A 20,052-nucleotide genomic window follows, 5' to 3' on the forward strand; every position below is an offset into this window, starting at 1 on the left:
ATTTTTATAAAATGTAAGAAAATCCTATACTATTTGATAAGGAGTGTCTTGAGGCTTTGTCAAATTAGTAAAAATTACAGTTCAAAATTTGTTTATGCCTGGCACGTATTGTTTTAAGAAAATAAAAGTCACTTGTAGCAGGGCAAGAAGTGCTATCTACGGGGTTTGCAAATATATTTTCTTTTCTTTTTTTGTTTTTCCGACTGGGACTCGCCCCATCACCCAGGCTGGAGTAAAGTGTTGTGGGCTCAAGTGATTCTCCCATCTCAGCCTCCCAAGTAGCTGGAAGTACAGACATATGCCACCATGTTGGGCTAATTTAAAAAAAAATTTTCTGTAGAGACAGGGCCTTGCTATGTTGCCCAGGCTGGTCTCAAACTCCTGGTCTTCAGTGATCCTGCCACCCCAGCCTCCCAAAGTGCTAGAATTACAGGCATGAGCCATTGTACCCAGCTGGATATTTTAGTTTCTATGTTAAGTAGGCCATGTGTGACACAGAAGGGCATAGCACCTGAGTCTAAAAGAAGATGCCCTCTGCAAATGGGTTTCAGGAGTAAATGAGTCATCAGAGATGAGCCCTGTGGAGATGAGCCAGTGAGGGGCAGGTCCTTGCTTCTACCCACGTAAGCAACAGGAAGAAAATAACAGATGTGGCCGGGCGCGGTGGCTCAAGCCTGTAATCCCAGCACTTTGGGAGGCCGAGACGGGCGGATCACAAGGTCAGGAGATCGAGACCATCCTGGCTAACACGGTGAAACCCCGTCTCTACTAAAAATACAAAAAAAACTAGCTGGGCGAGGTGGCGGCGCCTGTAGTCTCAGCTACTCGGGAGGCTGAGGCAGGAGAATGGCGTGAACCCGGGAGGCGGAGCTTGCAGTGAGCTGAGATCCGGCCACTGCACTCCAGTCCGGGCGACAGAGCGAGACTCCGCCTCAAAAAAAAAACAAAAAACAAAAAACAAAAAAAAAACACAAAGAAAATAACAGATGTAAATGGAGTCCTTGTGACAGAGGCACCGCCACAAGCCCTGTCCTCTTATTTCGGGGGCTCTGTGGAGACCCGCAGTAACTGCTTTGAGTTCCTGTTTAAAGTAACTGAAGGGTGGAGGCCCATGGGCAGTTCAGAAGTGGTACCAAACCAGTTCTGACGTCATGTCCTGTCTGCCCTTCTGTTGGGGATGCCTGTGACACAAGAGCATCCTAACTTAGGATCAAAGTGAGAAATTAGTGACAGAGAGCTTTTTCTTTTTTGTCCACAGCATCTTTTAAAACTAGCAGTATTGAGAATACTCAATTAATTGCCGACTACAAGGAGGAATAAAGAGGATTGCAATATTTTGCTTTTCTCTTTCTTTAATTCCTTCGGCTCAGACAGGAGCCAGCTGGAACATGCATCTAAGATCATTTTTCATGTTTAATTGAGGTGCTTGGTTAGACATAGGGAAGGGAAAGCTAGGGCTTTCCAGGGCTGCTTGTCTTCAAAATGGGCATGAACAGCATCCAGTAATCCATTCTGCAGGTTCGGTGTTTATGAGTTAAGATCCATCAACCCCAATTTCTCTCCCCCTGGATTGATGAATAAATGGGCTGTAAACTTCTTGCTTAATTTATCTTTGTAGGCATATACCTATAACCATTTCTAGGATTTAGTGAGTGACAAGTAAATGTGTTCTTTTTTAATGGAAATGAAGAGATAGGGGAAACTCTGTTAGTGCATGTGTACATTGTTAAGATCTTTTTAGAGTATGTGCTTTGGCAGTATGTTTTAAAATTGTTAAAAAAATTAGATATGCTTAAATCTAGCAATCCACTAGTAGGAATTTATCCTAAAGAAGTAATGAAGAGTGATTGCAAATAATTAACTACTGGGATATTCATAGCAGCTTATTTATAGTAAAGAAAAATCAGAAACAGTATTTTTCCAACAATAGAGGATTTGTTACTTTATGCTATCTCAATACAAAAATTTATTTTGCAGCCATTAAGAATAATGTTAGGGAAGAAAATTTAATGATGCATTTAAGGTTATGTTGTTAAATGGATTAAACAGGTATAAAGCAATACATTAAATTCTATTTTTAAATTTAAAAAATCTAATAAAGACTGAAATATATCTTGAAATAAATACATAAGAAAGTGGTATCTCGGCTGTGCACAGTGGCTCAAGCCTGTAATCCCAGCACTTTGGGAGGCTGAAGTGGGAGGATCACCTGAGTCCAGGAGTTTAAGACCAGCCTGGGCAACATGGCGAGATCCAGTGTCTACAAAAAAAAAAAAAAATTAGCAGGACGTGGTGGCATGCACCTGTAGTTGCAGCTACTCAGGATGCTGAAGCTGGAAGATCGCTTGAGCCTGGGAGGTCGAGGCTTCAGTGAGCCATGGTCGTGCCACTGTACTCCAGCCTGGGTGACAGACTGAGACCTTGTCTCAAGAAAAAAAAATAATGATAAGGAAAAAAGTAGAATCTCTCTAGCTAGTGGGATAACAGGTAAACAACTTTTTTTTTGTTTTGCGATCGGTTTTATTCTCAGTTTTCCCCAACGTACATGTACTGTTGTTATTTATAAAACAAAAAGTAAAAATTTGTTTTTCCTCCAGAAGGAAAATAATCCTATTTAATAAAACACATTCTTTTTATATAAATGTACTAGTGACCAATCAGTAGTTTAAAGCCTGTGGCCTCTGGGACAAAACTTAGGAAAGGTATTTCATAGGGTTAAAAAACAAGTGGGTGACCAGGCGCAGTGGCTCGTGCCTTTAGTCCTAGCACTTTGGGAGGCTGAGGCAGGTAGGCAGGTGGATTGCTTGAGGTCAGGAGTTCAGGACCAGCCTGGTCAACATGGTGAAACCGCATCTCTACTAAAAATACAAAAATTAGCCGGACGTGGTGGTGCATGCCTGTGGTCCCAGCCACTTGGGAGACTGAGGCACAAGAATCCCTTGAACCAGGGAGGCGGAGGTTGCAGTGAGCTGAGATTGTGCCACTGCACTCCAGCCTAGGAGACAGAACGAGACCTTGTCTCAAGAATAACAATAAAAGGCCACCAGTAGAAGTGGCTTTGGCCAAGCTAGGCCTCCAGAGGTTTTTATATGGTGGTCTACGCTGAGAAGTTGAATGTGATTGAAAACCTTCTTTTAGAGGAACCTTTCCCCAAGTAGGGAAGACAGGGATCTTGAGTGTTCCCACTGCCCCTCTGGGGCCTATTCTAGGTTCTTCCTCAGTGTCCTATTGTCTGCTGTGGTTGTCTCAAGATTGTCTCAAGAAAAAAAAAAAAAATAATAAGGAAAAAAGACTGTAGAATCTCTCTAGCTAGTGGGATAACAGGTAAACTTTTTTTTTTTTTTTTTTTTTTGAAGCCAGTGGACCACACTCCTAGTTGAGATCAGAAGGTATGTCCTGCTCATCTTTTCCCTGAGTTTCTTCTCTTGGGCCTCAGCAGTGTCCACACAAAACTTCTAGAATGGGCTCTCTTGAGACCATCCCAGCCTCCAGAGCCACAGGGTGCTGCTTTAGCATGGCCTTGGCTGCAGTCAGACGTGGAATTTCTGTTTTGTCTTTTATACCCCTAGCTCAGTCAGCTGCATTACAGGAATGATGTGGTTTATGGACAGTCTTGGAAGAGCAGACTTTATAAAGGAACTATCAGACTACATTGAGAGTCAGATGGTCCTATATATTTCAGGCCATTGTCATTTTCAGTGAATTCTTCTTTTCTTGAGCACCTTTGGATAAAATATTTCGCCTTCCCATTTGTGAACGTCTGCTCCTAAACTTTTTAAAGCCCTTTCACTTTTCACTGTGATCTCTCACGCTTTCCTGAAAGGTAAATGATTTGCCACATTAAGTTAGAAGTTTATTCTCATAACTTTTTGATTTACTTTTGAATGTATTGCTTCATTGATATCTTAGTCTGCTGTGCTGCAGTAACAAAATACCACAGGACTGTATGGCTTAAACAACAGACAATATTTCTCACATTTCGAGAGTTTGAGAATTCCAAGATCAGGGTGCCAGCATCGTCAGATTCTGGTGAAAGCTCTCTTCCTGGTTTGCAGATGGTCATCTTCTTTCTGTGTCCTCACAGGGTTGGCGGGAGGTCAGGGAAGCAAGAGCTCTCAGCCTTTTCTTATAAAGGTCTCCTCCCATCATGAGGGCTCCCCTCTCCTGACCCCATCACCTCCCCAAGGCCCACCTCCTAATATCACCACATTTGGGACTAGGGTTTCAGCATGAACTTGGGGAGTACACAAACATTCAGTTCATAGCACTGATAGATTCATTAGGAATAGCTTCATACTTTGAATTTAAAGATGGATTTGTAGAGATTCTTTAATACAGTGTCGCTAAGCTTTTATTTTTATTTTTGTTGGGAAAATTGTTTTTATTTTAAAATGGAAATAGAATCTACAGGAAAAGCTTGTGCTTTCCTTTTTTTTCTTCACATAATAATAATGCAATTCCGGTCAAAGCACAAGGCAGAAACTTGAGAAAAGAACGGTTCTTACAAGTACGTGGTCTTCTTTTCAAATATCCATGAAAATGTTTAACGACTAGATGGCTAGCTCCAAAACAATCATCTGGCCTTATAGTTTCGACAGGACTATTTTGAATCTTAGATTTATCAGTCACTCCTTTCCCATTCTACTTGTTCTAAGAATTAAGTATATAATTAAAAAACCCACATCCTGATTTTAAATCTCCACTCTCCCAAAAACCTGTTTGAGGAAACAAAAATGGGGAAGAAGAAGATCAGAGCAAAAATATTGTTAACACTGGCCGTCCTTATGCAGGTGGGCTACTACCGGCTCCTGATGAGTATCTGTAAAGGGTGTAGAGCTACTGAAAACCCACATGTCTGTTTAATTCCTGAGCACTCCCACCAAGCATCAGCCTTGGAATTCTTAAAGACAGAGTTAAGGTAGCACTTCCTTATTATTTCCCCTTTATCTGCTGGGCAGTAAACAAATTGAAATCATTACCCTAATAGCAATATAAACTATTAGGTAAATGGCACATTGTAGATGCAGCAAGAGAGATGTCAGCAGGAAACTTCCCAAACACTGAACTGCAGGCCTTAAAATCACTACGTAAGACCTGAATGAGGTTTCCCAGTTGGGATAAGAAAGACAGGCCATATTCACAGATGTAAGGTAAAAGGAAGACACCCACCAAATCCAGTTTTCCCCCCTGGCCTAAGTAAGGTGTCAGCCTAATTAGAGATGGTCAGAGGAAAAGCCTGGACAAAAAACAAACAAACAAAAAACAAGCTGTGAAGTTGAACCCGGAGAGTGACTTCCTTGGGCTGCAGATCCAGTCCCCGGCCCATGGGGCCTGCACACCGATACCGAGGAGATGCCTGTTGTAGTCTGATGCTCTTAGAAATTCAAGTCATGCAAGAGCCTGTCTGCTTTTGATATAATTTCCCATATAGATTTCTTTATAAGGAGTTCTGTATTGGCCTGAAGATGTGACTCTGGTTTTTGACTATTATATTTCTGATTCCAAAATATAAAAAATATATTTTCCAGGCCAGACGTGGTGGCTCATGCCTGTAATCCCATCTCTTTGGGAGGCCGAGGCAGGCAGATCACGAGGTCAGAAGATGGAGACCATCCTGGCTAACGTGGTGAAACCCCATCTCTACTAAAAAATACAAAAAATTAGACGGGCATGGTTGGGGGCACCTGTAGTCCCAGCTACTCAGGAGGCTGAGACAGGAGAATGGCTTGAACCTGGCAGGTGGAGCTTGCAGTGAGCCAAGATTGCGCCACTGCACTCCAGCCTGGGGGACAGAGCAAGACTCTGTCTATATATATATATATATATATATATATTTTTTTTTTTCCCCCAGTATTGTGTGTGCATGGATGCATGTGTGTAACATTTTCTTATGTGAACATGGTGCATAAAAGTCAATATCCAAGTGATACATTCTCAGGCTGTTTCTAGGCCTGAAAGCTGAAGACAAGATAATAGGATATGGGCATCTAAACGAGGTGACACCTTTGAGAAACTCTCTCACGGTACAGGAAGTCAGCTTCCTCTAGACAGCACCTCTACAATTTATTAAGTAGGCTGCAGGACATATTCTAGAATTCCAAAATATTAATATAAGGTTCATGTATACTTGAAATATTTGTGTTAAAATATTTCATATAGTACTTTATTTCTGTAAGCAAATTTCACACTAGTAAGTAGTTTTGATATGAGTGAAAATTGATTAATGAATTCTTTTAAAGGAATTTCATATTATAAATTGTTTGCACATGGGCAGCATCAGAAGCCAGTAAAAGAACACATACTTTGTGTTACGAAGAATGGGATTTGGATATCAGCCCTGCTTACTCAGCAGCTTGGGCAACTGATTTAAACTTTATGAGCCTCACTTTCCTAATTACAGCGGGGTGGGAGGTAGTAATTAGGGGTAATTAGGGGCTGAAGATGAAAGGAAAAGCACATTGGGGATACGCTAGCCTCTTAAGAAGTGGTGGCAGTTTGTTGAGCCACTGTTAAGATTAAGATTTGTGGAAGATGGTAAAAAGGGAACCAGTTAGTAGTTGAGTGCTTTCTCCCTGCTAAGGCGCTTCTTAAATGTGTTCAGTGGAATGTCAAAAGGTGTTAAATGAAAAAGTGTTCCAGGAACAAATCCTTTTGTGAAACACTGCATGAGACAGAGTGAACCAAGTTCCCTTTTGTCAGAACATTCCAGAACTGCTGTCATACAGAACTGCAAGGTGAGGTTTTATGAGGGTCCGTGGAATTCTCCCTTCCCTGGACTTGTTTGACTGCATCTCAAGGGCCAGGTGCCCTGGGTTGCATTCAGGGACCGCTGTGTTGGGCTCTTCAGTTGGCTATTTCCCATGACCTCCTGGGCCTTCTTCCAGAACGTCCATTTATTGCTTTGCTTTGGCTACAAAGTACGGAGTTAATTTTCATCTTGATCAGCATCTTAACTTCGCAATTGTTGGACTAAGGGAAGTTTTCAGTCAATCTAGACACAAGTGTCCTGTGTACTTTTGATAAACAGAATAGGTCTTTTGGGGCATCTCTTACTTTCACAGTTTTTTCCTCTAGGTTTAATATTAACATTGCTCGACATTTATAGAAGTTTTGAAGTTTCTTAGCGGAGAAAAGTGTTCTTGCCACAGTAGTCATTTTATGTAGTTTTTGCTATTTATGGTAGAATAGTGTGCTACAGGCACACATCGCAGTGGTAACCTGCATGGAATACAGCTAATTGCAGGTTAGTTACTGTTCCTTAAAACATAAATTGCCAAGTATTTGGTGATTAACACATATTTAATTCCTTAATTAATGTTTTTCCTAATTGCTTTTGTGTGGATCTGCCCTTCTGTGGTTGGGAAGCAGTGGGGAAGGGCAAGTACCTGCCATCCTCAGGGCACCTGCTTCCTTTGATTTAGACATTGATTTTTTTGCCATTTGAAGCATGATATTTTCCTCATGCATTCACCCTCTTGCTTTATTGTGCTGATTAAAAAAAAAGAACTCTGCTTTGTTCTGCACCCCCACCTCCTGTTTCCCACCCCTACACCCTGAGGCAAGGGAGCCAGCCACTGATTTCTTCATATTCTAATCATGCATGCACCCCAGAAGCCTCAGCTTCCACCCAGAATTTCAGCCTTCCTCTCTGCTTTCAGAAGACAGTGATTCTGAGCCCAGTCAGAGGCCAGGGAGGCAGTGATCTTTAATATAAATGGTTGCTTTAAAAAGAGAAACAATGCAAAGGTAGCTGAAAATCTCCCTCCCCCATGGCTCTCCATAAAGAAGTGGGGCTGGGGAGGGTGGGCAGGGACTATAGGGAGTGGGAGGATAAAGTCATCAAATAGGAGAGCCTTGCTGGTTCACGAGAGTCTCACTGGTTCACGAGAGCCTCCTTGTTAAAACAAATGCCTTAGCTATACTGAAGGGTCCTGGGAGAAGATTAGGAGTGGGTTCAGCTGGGCCCTGCTCAGAGTTCTTTGTGCAGCAAGGACTCAAAGGAGCCTGTACTGGGGAGAGGGGTACTAAACCAAGATTCACCCTTGTCAGTCTGACGTCTCTCCTGGGAAATGAGGAGTTGAGGGAATAGGGATGACTTGATCTGACTTATCTTTTCACATTTTGCTGCGAACTGTATTCCCCTGCACAGCTAGCTGTGTGCCTGTTTCTTTGCTGTATTTGCCTTCAGCCCACTGATTTTACTACAAAGCCATGTAAAGTCACGGCTAAGTGACAACAGGCCCGCATACGTTTGCTGCCTAGAGACGGTGTTTTAGAGTTGAATTGGTGAGTCTTTTCTTTTTTCTTTCTTTCTTTCTTTTTTTTTTTTTGTTTGAGACAGAGTCTCGCTCTGTGGCCCAGGCTGGGGTGGAGTGGCTCGATCTCAGCTCACTGCAACCTCCACCTCCGCGGTTCACGCTATTCTCCTGCCTCAGCCTCCTGAGTAGCTGGGACTACAGGTGCCCACCACCACGCCCGGCTAATTTTTTGTATTTTTAATAGAGATGGGGTTTCACCGTGTTAGCCAGGATGGTGTCGATTTACTGAGCTCGTGATCCAACCACCTCGGCCTCCCAAAGTGCTGGGATTACAGGTGTGAGCCACTGCACCTGGCCGGTGAGTCTTTTATAGATTGTGCTCCACAAACCCAGGGAATGTTAGGAGGCATTAGTTGACCAACTGGAAAGAAGCCCTGGGTTAAACACTGCTTCCATTCTGCTGGCCATTTCAGAGGCTAGGAGTGGTTTTGAATCTCTAGGAAGGACACACGGTGAGTGTGGGTGCACAGCTGGAGCCAGAATGTGGGCTTTGCAGAGTATTTCTCGAGTCTAGTGTTCCCTGAAGTACACTTGGGAAATACTGATATGTGCCAGTTGAAAAATAGAACATACTTTGACTCCATAAATTCCTTGGCTATGGCCCTTATTCCAAGTGCAAGACAATTGAATTGCTTCATGCCTCTAGAGGATGTGAGGAATTTGCTGTGGCAGTGAAATATCACTCTATCAAGCAGGAAAGCTAGTCTAGTAGGTGCCCCAATACTCTGCATTTTGTGCTTAAAAAAGACAATATGTTTCAAGAACCCACTGGGGACACAGTAGGTTGTCAGTTTAATATTGACTTAGAACGGTATTTAGAACAATTTGCATGATGTTTTTTTCATCCTCAAAGATCTTATTTTTGATTATTTTTTAAAACTTGCCACATCTCTAAATTTCATTCTCAACTTGTACTTCTTATGTGATGATAAAGGATAAGTACTTCTCTTGTTTACCATCTTAATCTCTGCATGGTCTGCTGCTATATGCATATCAGTCCTGTTCTTTATGACTTCTAAGCCGTGTTTTTTTCCTCTACCTTAATTTCTGTGCATGGCCTCTTGAATGAGTTATATGACCTATGATTATATCATACTTTAAAGGGAAGGAGGAAACAAAAGTGAGGATGGTTGTAGTATTGGTAGGAAAAACAGGTGAAGACATTTAAAAATAACATTGCAAGCACTAATAATTAGCTCCATTGCAAATTTGGCTGTCTTTTGAGTGCCTTTACCTTTCCCAAAGTAGATTTTTATTTTATTTTCTGATAACATGTCAATACAAATACAAATGCTTGAATATTTTGCTCATGATTCTTAATGTGACATGTTTTGTGGTTTTGCCTGGACTCTTTAATATTACAGAAACTTTACTGTATATGTTCTATTTTTATGTAACTCATTTGACACAAACAAGATAAAGTTTTTGTGAATGGGCGTGACCCACCTTTGCATTTCATTTAAATCAAAACCAGAAGGATAGACTAGGTAATGTGCAGGAGGACCAACGTTTAATTCCCTTTGTTCTAGGGAACTGACTAATGACTTCCACCAGCACATTTTCCTGGGTGAGTATCTGTGTTGGTAAGCAAATCCCCTTTCTTTGCTTACACATAGCAAGGAAAAGTGGCAGCATGGAAAGCTAATTTTGCTCTTCACTGAAGCAGGGAGGATCAGGGAGGCCGTGGTGTTAAACTGCTTCCCCATCTCTCTTGTTTGGCAGACATCTGAAGGATAGCCTGATGTCAAACCTCTCAGAGACTAGCATCCAGGATGGATTTTCATGAGCAAATGAGAGCGACAGTCAATTTAAACAACTGGTTAACCAGTTGTTTCCTCTCTAAAAGCAAATGGCTTTGCCCACAGTCTCCAAAGGCTATAGAGATACAATATCTTGTCTCCTGAAATGTTATTAGTTGAGATTGAATGAATATTGATTCTCTCTATTGTACGTTTTCTTACATCCCAGGGCTGCAAATATCTGGGAGTTATCAGCAAAACAGTGCTTTGAAATGGAGACTCAGAGTGAACCACATCACATGAATAGAGTTGATTCTCGGTTATTTGCAGCAGTTGTGTTCTGTAAAATAACAGAGAAGACTGAATTAGTGAATACTGAACTACTTCTATAGGAAATATGGGGTTAGGTTCCTGTGAGCCTTTGGTCACACTGTTTTTGTAATGTTTTTGTTTACTCATCAATACATCACCTCATTTTATATGTGTTCCTGTTGAAAGATGCCATATGTATTTATGTTGTTGATTCATTAACTTTGAACCTATGACGAAGGCCAATAGCCCTGTGACTCACGCTGACTGGAGTGCCTCTAACACGTGTATTTTTTCCTTAAGGCTGGTCTTCGCCTCCTTGCACTCTCAGGAGCACTAGACAGCCCTGAAGCACTATACTTGGGTTCATTTTAAAAAGCAACATCACCAACAAGAAGCACAAAAATGGAAAAGCTTGGCACTAACTAGACCACCATAAGGATACTCTTTTATGGTATCCGCTGAAACAAGATGACAGAACATTGCCCTGCCTGACCTCAGCTAGGAACATGTGTGTTGAGCAACTCACATTTTTTGCTGCTCTGTGCATGTCCACAGATACCATGAAAGCTTTGCAAGTATTGATTTTTGGAGGTTACAAATAAATTTTAGGAAGTAGGCAAATTCACAGATACGAGCCTTGAATAATGAGGATTGACTGTATTTTCCGTCAAGCCAAGTCCAAAAAAAGTGATACAAAACTAAGTTCTGTGTTGTGACAAAATTATTTCATAATAAGATGACTCTGTGATTCTGTCAGACCCACAGCTTTTAAAATAATCACAATTTAGATTGGGCTAAAGGGCAAAAACATTTTTCCTAAAAATGTTTGTTTCAGTAAAAACAAACAAAAACCATTTAGTCCAAATTAAGCTAACACCAAAGAAGATGGTATAAAATGAGATCTTAGGGTAGGTTTTAACATTAAAGTGTTACTAATTCTCTGTAGTTCAGTGTCTTTATAGAAGATTTTTGACTTCTAAATGAGTTAGGTTTTATTTTATTTATTTTATTTTTAATTTTTCTGATATTTTGAGGCCTATGAAGTAATTAATTTTTCTGGCTTTGTTTTGGTATATTGCAAGTATGTATTTAAAAAATTTGATAATGATATTACAAACTTCAGTGGGTATTTAGAGAACCACACATGTAATACAATTGAAAACAAGGCAAGCCAGGGACAGGGTCTTCTTCTGATTGCTGGAATGTGAGGCTCACCCATGGAGCGCAAGGTACATTGTATTTAGCTGTGATGAAGTATTACTTTTGACATGGGCTTTTTTGTTAACCAGAGTAGTGATGGTGCATTGGTGAGCCAAGCGGGAAAGTTTTCTCTAAAAACAGGAGGCTGGATAGTAAATATTTCAGGCTTTACAGGCCAAACGCTCTCTGTGGCAGCTACTCAACTCTGTTGCTGTTGTATGAAAGCAGCCATAGCCAACATGTAAATGAATAAACGTGACTTCATTCCAATAAAACTTTATTCATGGACATTGAAATCTGAATTTCATATAATTCTCATGTATCACAAAATAGTCTTCTTTCTGTTTTCTCCTACCCATGAAAACTATAAAAACCATCTTTAGCTTGTGAGCAATATAAAAACAGGTGGTGGGACAGATTTGGCCATGGCCTGTAGTTTGCCAACTCTTTTATTAAACTTGATGTTGTCAAAACTGTGCCATATCACTCTTCCCAATTGCTATATTTCTTATAAATCTGGATGTAAAAATTTTAGAACCTGGGTATCTACATTAAAAGAGATGTGTGTGTGTATATATACACATATATATGTATGTATATGTATGCTATATACATATAGTCTCTCATACTTGTTAGTTAGGCAGTTTGGCAACATGAAAAGAGTCCCGACTTGGAAGCAAAATAGATCTAGGAATAGACCCAACCCTGTAACTACTTGTGTGAACTCAGAAAAATCACCTAAGCTTTCTAAGTCGGCTTACTTATCCCTGAAAGGGAGCTAATGTGACCTACCTCACATAATTGACGGGGGAAAATTAGATAATATATGCAAAGGATACCTGGGACATGGAAGTATACAAATAAATAGTTTTTTTTTTTAAATTAGTAAATTATTCTTTTTGAAGAAAAACTTGGTACGTGGTTCCATAAGAAATTCAAACCTAATATAGAATATTTTCAATATATTTTGTTCTGTTTCATAAAACTGAACATGACACATTCCCAGATCAATTTCTTACATGTTTCTTTTTTCCTTTTCCAGTGGTACTGTTGGTATTCTCATGTTACTGTTTCCTCTGACCTCAATCTTTTTCGACCTGCATGCTGGCATTTTCAGACATTCCTGTGATTCCCACTGGGTTCTGCACACACTTGGTATACTTCACTAGAGCAATATCTGTACTTTTCATTAGAGTAGTTCCTTATTTGACAAAAAGAGAAAAAGATTATTTTGGCTTTTGACGCCTTATAAGGGCACTGGCTAGAAAGGTATACATAATGGAAAATTTGCCGGATGTCCAGTTCACAACAATGGAACCTTGAAAAGAATTCCAAAATCTGTTTATAAGAAACGTGTTTAAGATGACCCTCATCTTTTGAGCTACATATGTGTGTGTTTGTTTGTTTTGATATGGAGTCTCGCTCTGCTGCCAGACTGGAGTGCAATGGCATGATCTTGGCTCACTGCAACCTCTGCCTTCTGGATTCAAGCGATTCTCTTGCTTCAGCCTCCCGAGTAGCTGGGACTACAGGCGTACGCCACCACACCCAGCTAATTTTTGTGTTTTTAGCAGAGACAGAGTTTCACCATGTTGGCCAGATGGTCTCGGTCCCTTGACCTTGTGATCCACCCGCCTCGGCCTCCCAAACTGCTGGGATTACGGGCATGAGCCACTGCACTCGGCTTGAGCTGCGTGTTTTACTCCTCTTGTTTGTTAGAAAAAAAACAAAGGGAAATCTCTTAATGGTTGGGTGTTTAAAATAGGTACTCTCAGACTATTGTATAGCGTCTAAATCAGATAGCTTTGTTTAGTCATATTTATTTCACAATAGGAAACTCTCCAGTACAGCTCATACCTACTTTATAATTGTAGTATGTATTGAAATAGTTGTATACTATGTTGTAAACTTGATGAAGCAGCTAATAAAACTTGTACTCATAAGTCCCTTAACAAGTTTCTAAGAAAGAACTAGAAAATGATTTTAATAAACATAGAAGTTATTGCTTCAAACTTGTGACACAATTTAAATGTATGACAGAAGAAACTTTTATTTATATATTATGTATTAATTTTGTATGTATGTATGGGTAGGCATGCACACATAAACGGATCAACAAAGAATGTTTTTCTCTTCTTGACTCTGCAATTAGCTTTAAGTCAGTGCTTGAACCTGCCAAGTTTGAGAAGTTTACTTTTTAAAGTTTCTTATTAAACTCCGAGGGGGCAGAAAACGTATTTGTAATCAGATGCTGTTCTTCTTTGCCTGTTGATATTCTAGTTGGAAGATGGAGGGGAGCAAATAAAATTGCAAATAGAAGCTTGTCTTTAATTCTTTTGGCCTTGCTTACAAGTCATCTTGCTGGGAAATCTGGGGCGCATTGGCGTGTTTCTGAGACTGTCTTTGCCTCTAGTCCATGGGGATGAAGGCAGATAGTTGCTGGGAAATTCATGAGTTGTGTCACAGGTTTCCTGGCTTGTCTGGGGAGGAAGAGGCATGATTCTGTGGCAGGGAAGGATCCCATTGCTATGAGCTGTGTTTTTTGAATCTGTCATTTGGCCATTGCTGTCTTGTTCTATTCTTTCATCATTCATGTTTCTTGTTTTTTCCTTAACTAAAGCTTACATTTTATAAAACTGTCTGCATTGCTTAGATCCTCCAAAGCATGTGGTGGATATTTTATAAATATTTGGACTAAAAGACTCAGAATTTCTTAGTGTAAAACTTCTGAGAATCATCCATTCTTTGACATGGTGGATGAAAAAACAGATCTGGAGAAGTCTAGATGGCTCTTCCAGGTCTCAGATCGTCTCTGCCTTTTTTTTTTGCACTGTCCTGTGCTTTGGTAGGGGTATGGCCCTGTATAGGTTTAAACAAAACATTATGGATTAAATTTATACATACAGATCAACTTAAAAGTCGATCCACATGAGCATGTCTCGCATGTACACTGTGTTCTAAAAGGTAATGCATTCCCTTCAAAGAATAAGGATAATTCCATTTTTACTAGAAGCTTCAGCCATTGTAGTTAATAAAGTAAAATAAAATTTCAATATGAAAGATAGTTTTGATGAGGAAACATTTCTTCCGCTCTTCTATCCATGATATATTCTAAGTGCTTATCACAGTGCCTGGCAGAGGGGTGGCACTCATTAGCACCTTGAGTTAATTGAATGAATGAATGTGTGAATGAATAAGAGGGAAGAAGGAAGAGAGGATGGCAAGTGGAATGAAGGAAGGTCTGATGAACATTTCTGCGTTTGGTTTTCAAAATACATTTTTCTAACCACAGCAGCCGTGCTCTTGTGTGGCTGGTAGTAGTGGCAGCAGCCACCCCTTGGCTGTCCCTGCAGTAGCCATTGTATCAGAGCAGCTTGCAGGTTCCTGCAGTGCCAATGGTAGCTGTTTCCCGGGAGACAGGATGTGACTGTTATTCAGGGGACCTGTTTTGAGGGCCTCAGGAATGCTTTTTCCTTTACTTGCTCTCAATATTCATTTACCTTTTGTACTGCCAATTGTCTTCTTATAGACTTTAGTAGTAGAGAGAGAAATTAGCAGGGTCCCACTGCAGGAATATCCATGCATATCTTCCTTTCTCTTGTACTGGCAGTGGAAACAATTTATTAAACTTACGAACAGGATGAAGTTTTATTTCATTTCTGTTTTTCTGCTGTGCCTTGCCTCTCCCCTGTGTTATATGTTATTGTAATAGTGTTGTGGCACAGTGTCATCTAGTCCAGCAAGAGTTTCTGGGATGGCTTCTGTCCCTGCACTCTAGGAAGCCTCTTGAGCTTTTCTACTCTGGGCTCTGCTCATTGCTTTCTCCAGGTTCACATCCATCGCGTACACAAAATAATGCAGGCCTAGGATCAAAGTTTTTGTCTGAGCAATGTTTAGAAGTGAAAATATCATATTTGGAGTCAGATAAATTGAGTTTAAAGATTGCATCTGTGATAGACTCATTGCATTTATGGACAATTACTTTGTATCTAAAGTTTTTCATTTTTTTGAAACATGAAATTCTTGATTTTTTTGTATGAACTAATGAGATAATGGAATGATATCTTCCTAGTGTATGTAACATATATGGTTAGTAAATGTTAACTTATAATTACTTTTATAAATTGAAATTTTAATGGAAACCATTGTAGAGTCACTTGCAGTAGTAAGAAAAAAAAGAGATGCTCTTGAGTACATGTTACGCCATTTCCCAGACTGCTAACATTTTACAAAACTATAGTACAATTGTCTACTGTACAGTTGTACAAATATATACAATTAGTTCTGTACAATTTTGTTACCTGAATAGGCTTGTGTATCTCCCACCGCAGTGAAGACGTTAAACAATTCCACCAGCACAAGGAGTGGTGGTGATGTCCTTTTGTAAGCAAACCCATCTCCCTTCTGCCTCATCTTCCTCCATTCCTACCCCTGACAACCGCTAATTTGTCCTCCATTTCTAAAATCTTAACATTACAAAATGTTCCATAAATGGAATCAGAGTACGTGATCTTTGGGGATTGGTGTTTTTCACTCTGCATAGTTATGGGGAAGTTCACCCAAGTTGTTAGGTGCATCATTAATTTGCTCCTTTTTATTGCCGAGTAGTAGTTAATACTGTGGATGGACCACAGTGTATTATTTACCAGTTGAAAGACATCTGGGCTGTTTCTGTTGTTTGGCTATTATGAATAAAGCTCCTGTAAACACGATGTGCACAGATTTTCATATGAATGTAAGTTTACATTTCTCTGGGATGAATCTCCAAGAGTGCAATGGTTAGGTTGTGTTTTAAGACTTATCATCATGAGTCATGGTTCCCTGGTGAGATAGTTTCATTCTGTGTGTAAATGGAGGTCAAAATAACATTCATGTGGATCTTTTAAATGATAGCCTGACAACTGACACTTAGTAATCAATTAATCAGATTAAGAAAATTGATAACCCTTTTACTCGTTCGTTCGTTCTCTTTTTTTATTTTTTTGAGGCTGAGTTTTGCTCTTGTTGCCCAGGCTGGAGTGCAATGGCACAATGTCGGCTCACTGCAACCTCCGCCTCCTGGGTTCAAGCGATTCTCCTGTGTTAGCCTCCTGAGTAGCTGGGATTACAGGCGTATGCCACCACGTCCACCTAATTTTTGTATTTTTAGTAGAGATGGGGTTTCACCATATTAGCCAGGCTAGTCTCGAACTCCTGACCTCAGGTGATCTGCCTGCCTCGGCCTCCCAAAGTGCTAGGATTATAGGCCAGAGCCACCATGCCCAGCCCTGGTTCTTTCTTTTTTGCCTGAATTTCTCTGAAGTGGCTCCACCATCTCAAGAAAGTCTACCATTCTTAGAACCTCCAGGCATGTAGGCCTTTTCCCCTTCTCTTGCTTCTCCAATTATCAAAGAATAGCTAATGCCCTCTTGATTTTGCCACTGTGGACATTTTTATATTGTTTTCCTCTTGATTCATAGCTCTACGGTCTGATGTTCAGTTATCATAGTCTCTGCACTGCATTAGTAATAGGCTGTGTTTCCTTGTGTCTCTGTCCTAAAGTGAAGTCTTGTGCAACCCGGCCACAGCTGACCTTTGTGTCGGTAGGTCTCAGTTCTCCCCTTGAAGGCCATGGTCACGACCACCTCAGGGCCTTCACATGTGCCCAGGACTGAGCCTGGTCCTCTTCACACTATTAGCTCCTTCTCATCCTGCAGCTATTGGTGCAAATTCTACCTCCTCATGGGAGGTCCTCCGGGTGTATCTTCTTCTAGTACCCTGCACTCTTCTTTCATTACGCTTACTGTATTTTTTTTTTTTTCACTTATGTACAACTTACTACCCCACATGGTCCAGTGTGGTCAGAGAGTTACTTTCAGAACCTTCAGAAAAGGTTTAGATCACCTAAAGCAATCTAAATCTTAAGGTTGTCTCTGGATGGAAAACAACTACAATCCTAATGTGTGTATGGCAGTGGGTTTAACATACAGTGCAACCTTAAAAGTCTTCTTTAGACTTCGTTTCCTGTTCAGGATCTCTCACAAGCTCGACTCTGGCTTTGGGTGGGGAATCCTTTCTATTTGCCGAAACTCGTGGAGACGGAACCCCAAAGCCTCTTCCATCTCCATGTCCCCATCTCCCATTCAAGCAGTTTACTCACCAACAAGTTGCCATGTGTGCCAGCTCACTATCCTGTGAGCTTCCTTGCTTTTCCTACGGTGTACGTGCCGTCCCCCACAACCCCCTGAAGTATCCTTTCACTGTTGGGTTTTCTAAGTTGGGCTTGTGTCTAACCCACTCACTACCTATTGACCTCCCTGAAGATTGGGGTGGGGTCTTGCCTATCTTTGGAGTCTAGACCCTGGAATATTGACTAGCAGATGTTAGGCACATTCATGAATGAATTGGTGAAAGAATAAATGAAATTATATGTCTTATATATAGCAGATACTTGATAAAAGTTAGACAAAATGAATAAATAATATAAATCTTTCTTAATTTTCCAGGTGATTTTTGAAGTGATAACTTCTGGACATCAAGGCTATCTCGCTATCGATGAGGTGAAGGTGTTAGGACATCCGTGTAGTAAGTTGTCTTTACTTGTAAATATTTGGTTACATCATTGGGGGCATATTTACATTATGAATGAAGAGAAGGGATGAAAACCTGTGAAGAGGTCATCCTGCCAAGACAGTTCCCTGACAGACCTGTATGTGTTGGTTTGCCAGCCCAGAAATCCAAAAGCATGTACTTAATGTAAATGCCATGGTTTGTATAAGTCTAAGTATTTTAAAATTTGGTTCAGGAATGGGGAATCAAGGAATTCTTTGGCACGCTCAGACATCTTTGCAAAGAGCCTGTTTATTTGTTGCCATGGACTTTGGAATTCCCTTTTCAGTAGTAGCACAAGGTTAAATATTGAGAATCTGCATTTTGTTTCTAAGTCCAGTATGTTTTTGCCACAGTTCCTTAGTATTTATTACATGATTTCAGATGATATAGCTGCAAACAGGCCTGGGATCTGGCAAATATAAGACACTTACCTAAAGCTGGGGATCCCAGAAATGGCCTGCTCTTCATCTTTTAAAAATTAGTACTTTAAAAAAGTACAATTGGTGAGAAGCATGTAATTTTAAAAATATCTGCTATGAACAACTAACAGTTTATCATACTTGTATGTGAACCTTTTTCCTTAAATAAAATAGTGCAGATTGCTAGATCTATTTCTCCCCAAACCCCGCCCCCCAGGGGCCACCACAATGGCGAGCTGGTTGTTGCACCTGTTATGGTTTCTAGTCTGCACACAGCAACAGACTGTAGCTGCTTGAAGCAGAAACGGCATCCTATTGAAAGAGAATTGGAGGGCAGTGGTATTCCTGATATCACTGGTAGTCTAGACTCAGATGATGAGCAGGCCCCCAAAGTGAGGCTGTGCAAGCAGCCACAGCAACCACTATGGCAGTGGAGCCAGCCGCGAGGACAAGGGGAGCTGGCGCTGTGTCTCTGCGCACCTTACCCTTGGAAGATGACCCTTGTCCTAGACATTCTGCACTGATTCTGGGCCTTGGCATCTTTGGCTTTAGGTGCAAAACCCTGAGGGGCATAGTCAGGGTGAGCGAGCTAGATCACGCACTCATTCATGCCTGGCAATTGGTGTGACTAGGCACGGGAGTTGTTGGCTTTTCCCACTCTGTCAAGGGAGCTGGGCCTCAACTTTTACCGAGAAACATACAGTGGCGAGCAACTGAACACTGCAAATGTGTGTGTGTGTGTGTGTACGCTCTTTCTCATAATCCCCATGGGTGTATGAAAGCAAAAATGTAAGGATTGCCTTTTATAAATGCTAACGAATGGTTTCCAACCATACAAATTTCTATGTATTCCAACTTTTATTTTTTACTTAGTGTTAGATTTTTTAGGTCAATCCGTGGTATTCTATCATATGGATTTACTAATTCTATTTTTCTAGTATTTTATGAACATTTAGTGTCTTCCCCCCAGTTTTTCTATATTAAATATTGCTGCAGTGAGCATTATGGATGTGCCTCCTGGTCAGTGTTGAGAGCCTCAGTGGAGTGTGTTCTTCGAGGCTGAATTGCTGGGATGTAGTGCAGACACATTTTTAGTTGTTTTGGATGCTGCCAAAATGCTGTGAAAAGTGTCTGAACCACTTTAGAATCCCGCCAGCAATGCATGGTGGCTTTATTCTCCCTCTATCTTTGTTCAAAATTGATGTTACCAGACTTCAAATTTTTGGCCATCTGAGGGATGGTATCCTGCTTTATTTTTAGGATCTCTGGCGTGAAAGAGAAACTGGCTAGTTCATACATTTCATGGGTGTTTCCTGGTGAACCCTACCCAAAATTATGAAAGAGTGGTTATATCTACAATAATAAAAATAGAAACATTTGCAGGAGTGGCTCAGCTTTTTATTGCATGGATTCGAATAGATCACCAGGACCCTCTTTGTAAGCTTTATAGAGAAGGCCTGTGTGGTTGTTACC

The 20,052-nt window shown here is 40.7% G+C and overlaps 1 protein-coding gene across 2 annotated transcripts in view; it reads left to right on the plus strand.

The window, feature by feature from the left end:
* PTPRM (protein tyrosine phosphatase receptor type M) overlaps nt 1-20,052 on the plus strand; it is an 846,383-nt gene that overhangs the window by 332,877 nt on the left and 493,454 nt on the right. For both annotated transcript variants that reach the window (XM_023228490.2, XM_023228491.2), the window contains exon 4: nt 18,055-18,133. In XM_023228490.2, coding sequence (XP_023084258.1) covers nt 18,055-18,133 — 79 coding nt within the window. The remainder of the gene's footprint in view (nt 1-18,054; nt 18,134-20,052) is intronic.

This window comes from Piliocolobus tephrosceles, chromosome 18 (assembly GCF_002776525.5).
Source record: "Piliocolobus tephrosceles isolate RC106 chromosome 18, ASM277652v3, whole genome shotgun sequence".
Lineage (NCBI taxonomy): Eukaryota > Metazoa > Chordata > Mammalia > Primates > Cercopithecidae > Piliocolobus > Piliocolobus tephrosceles.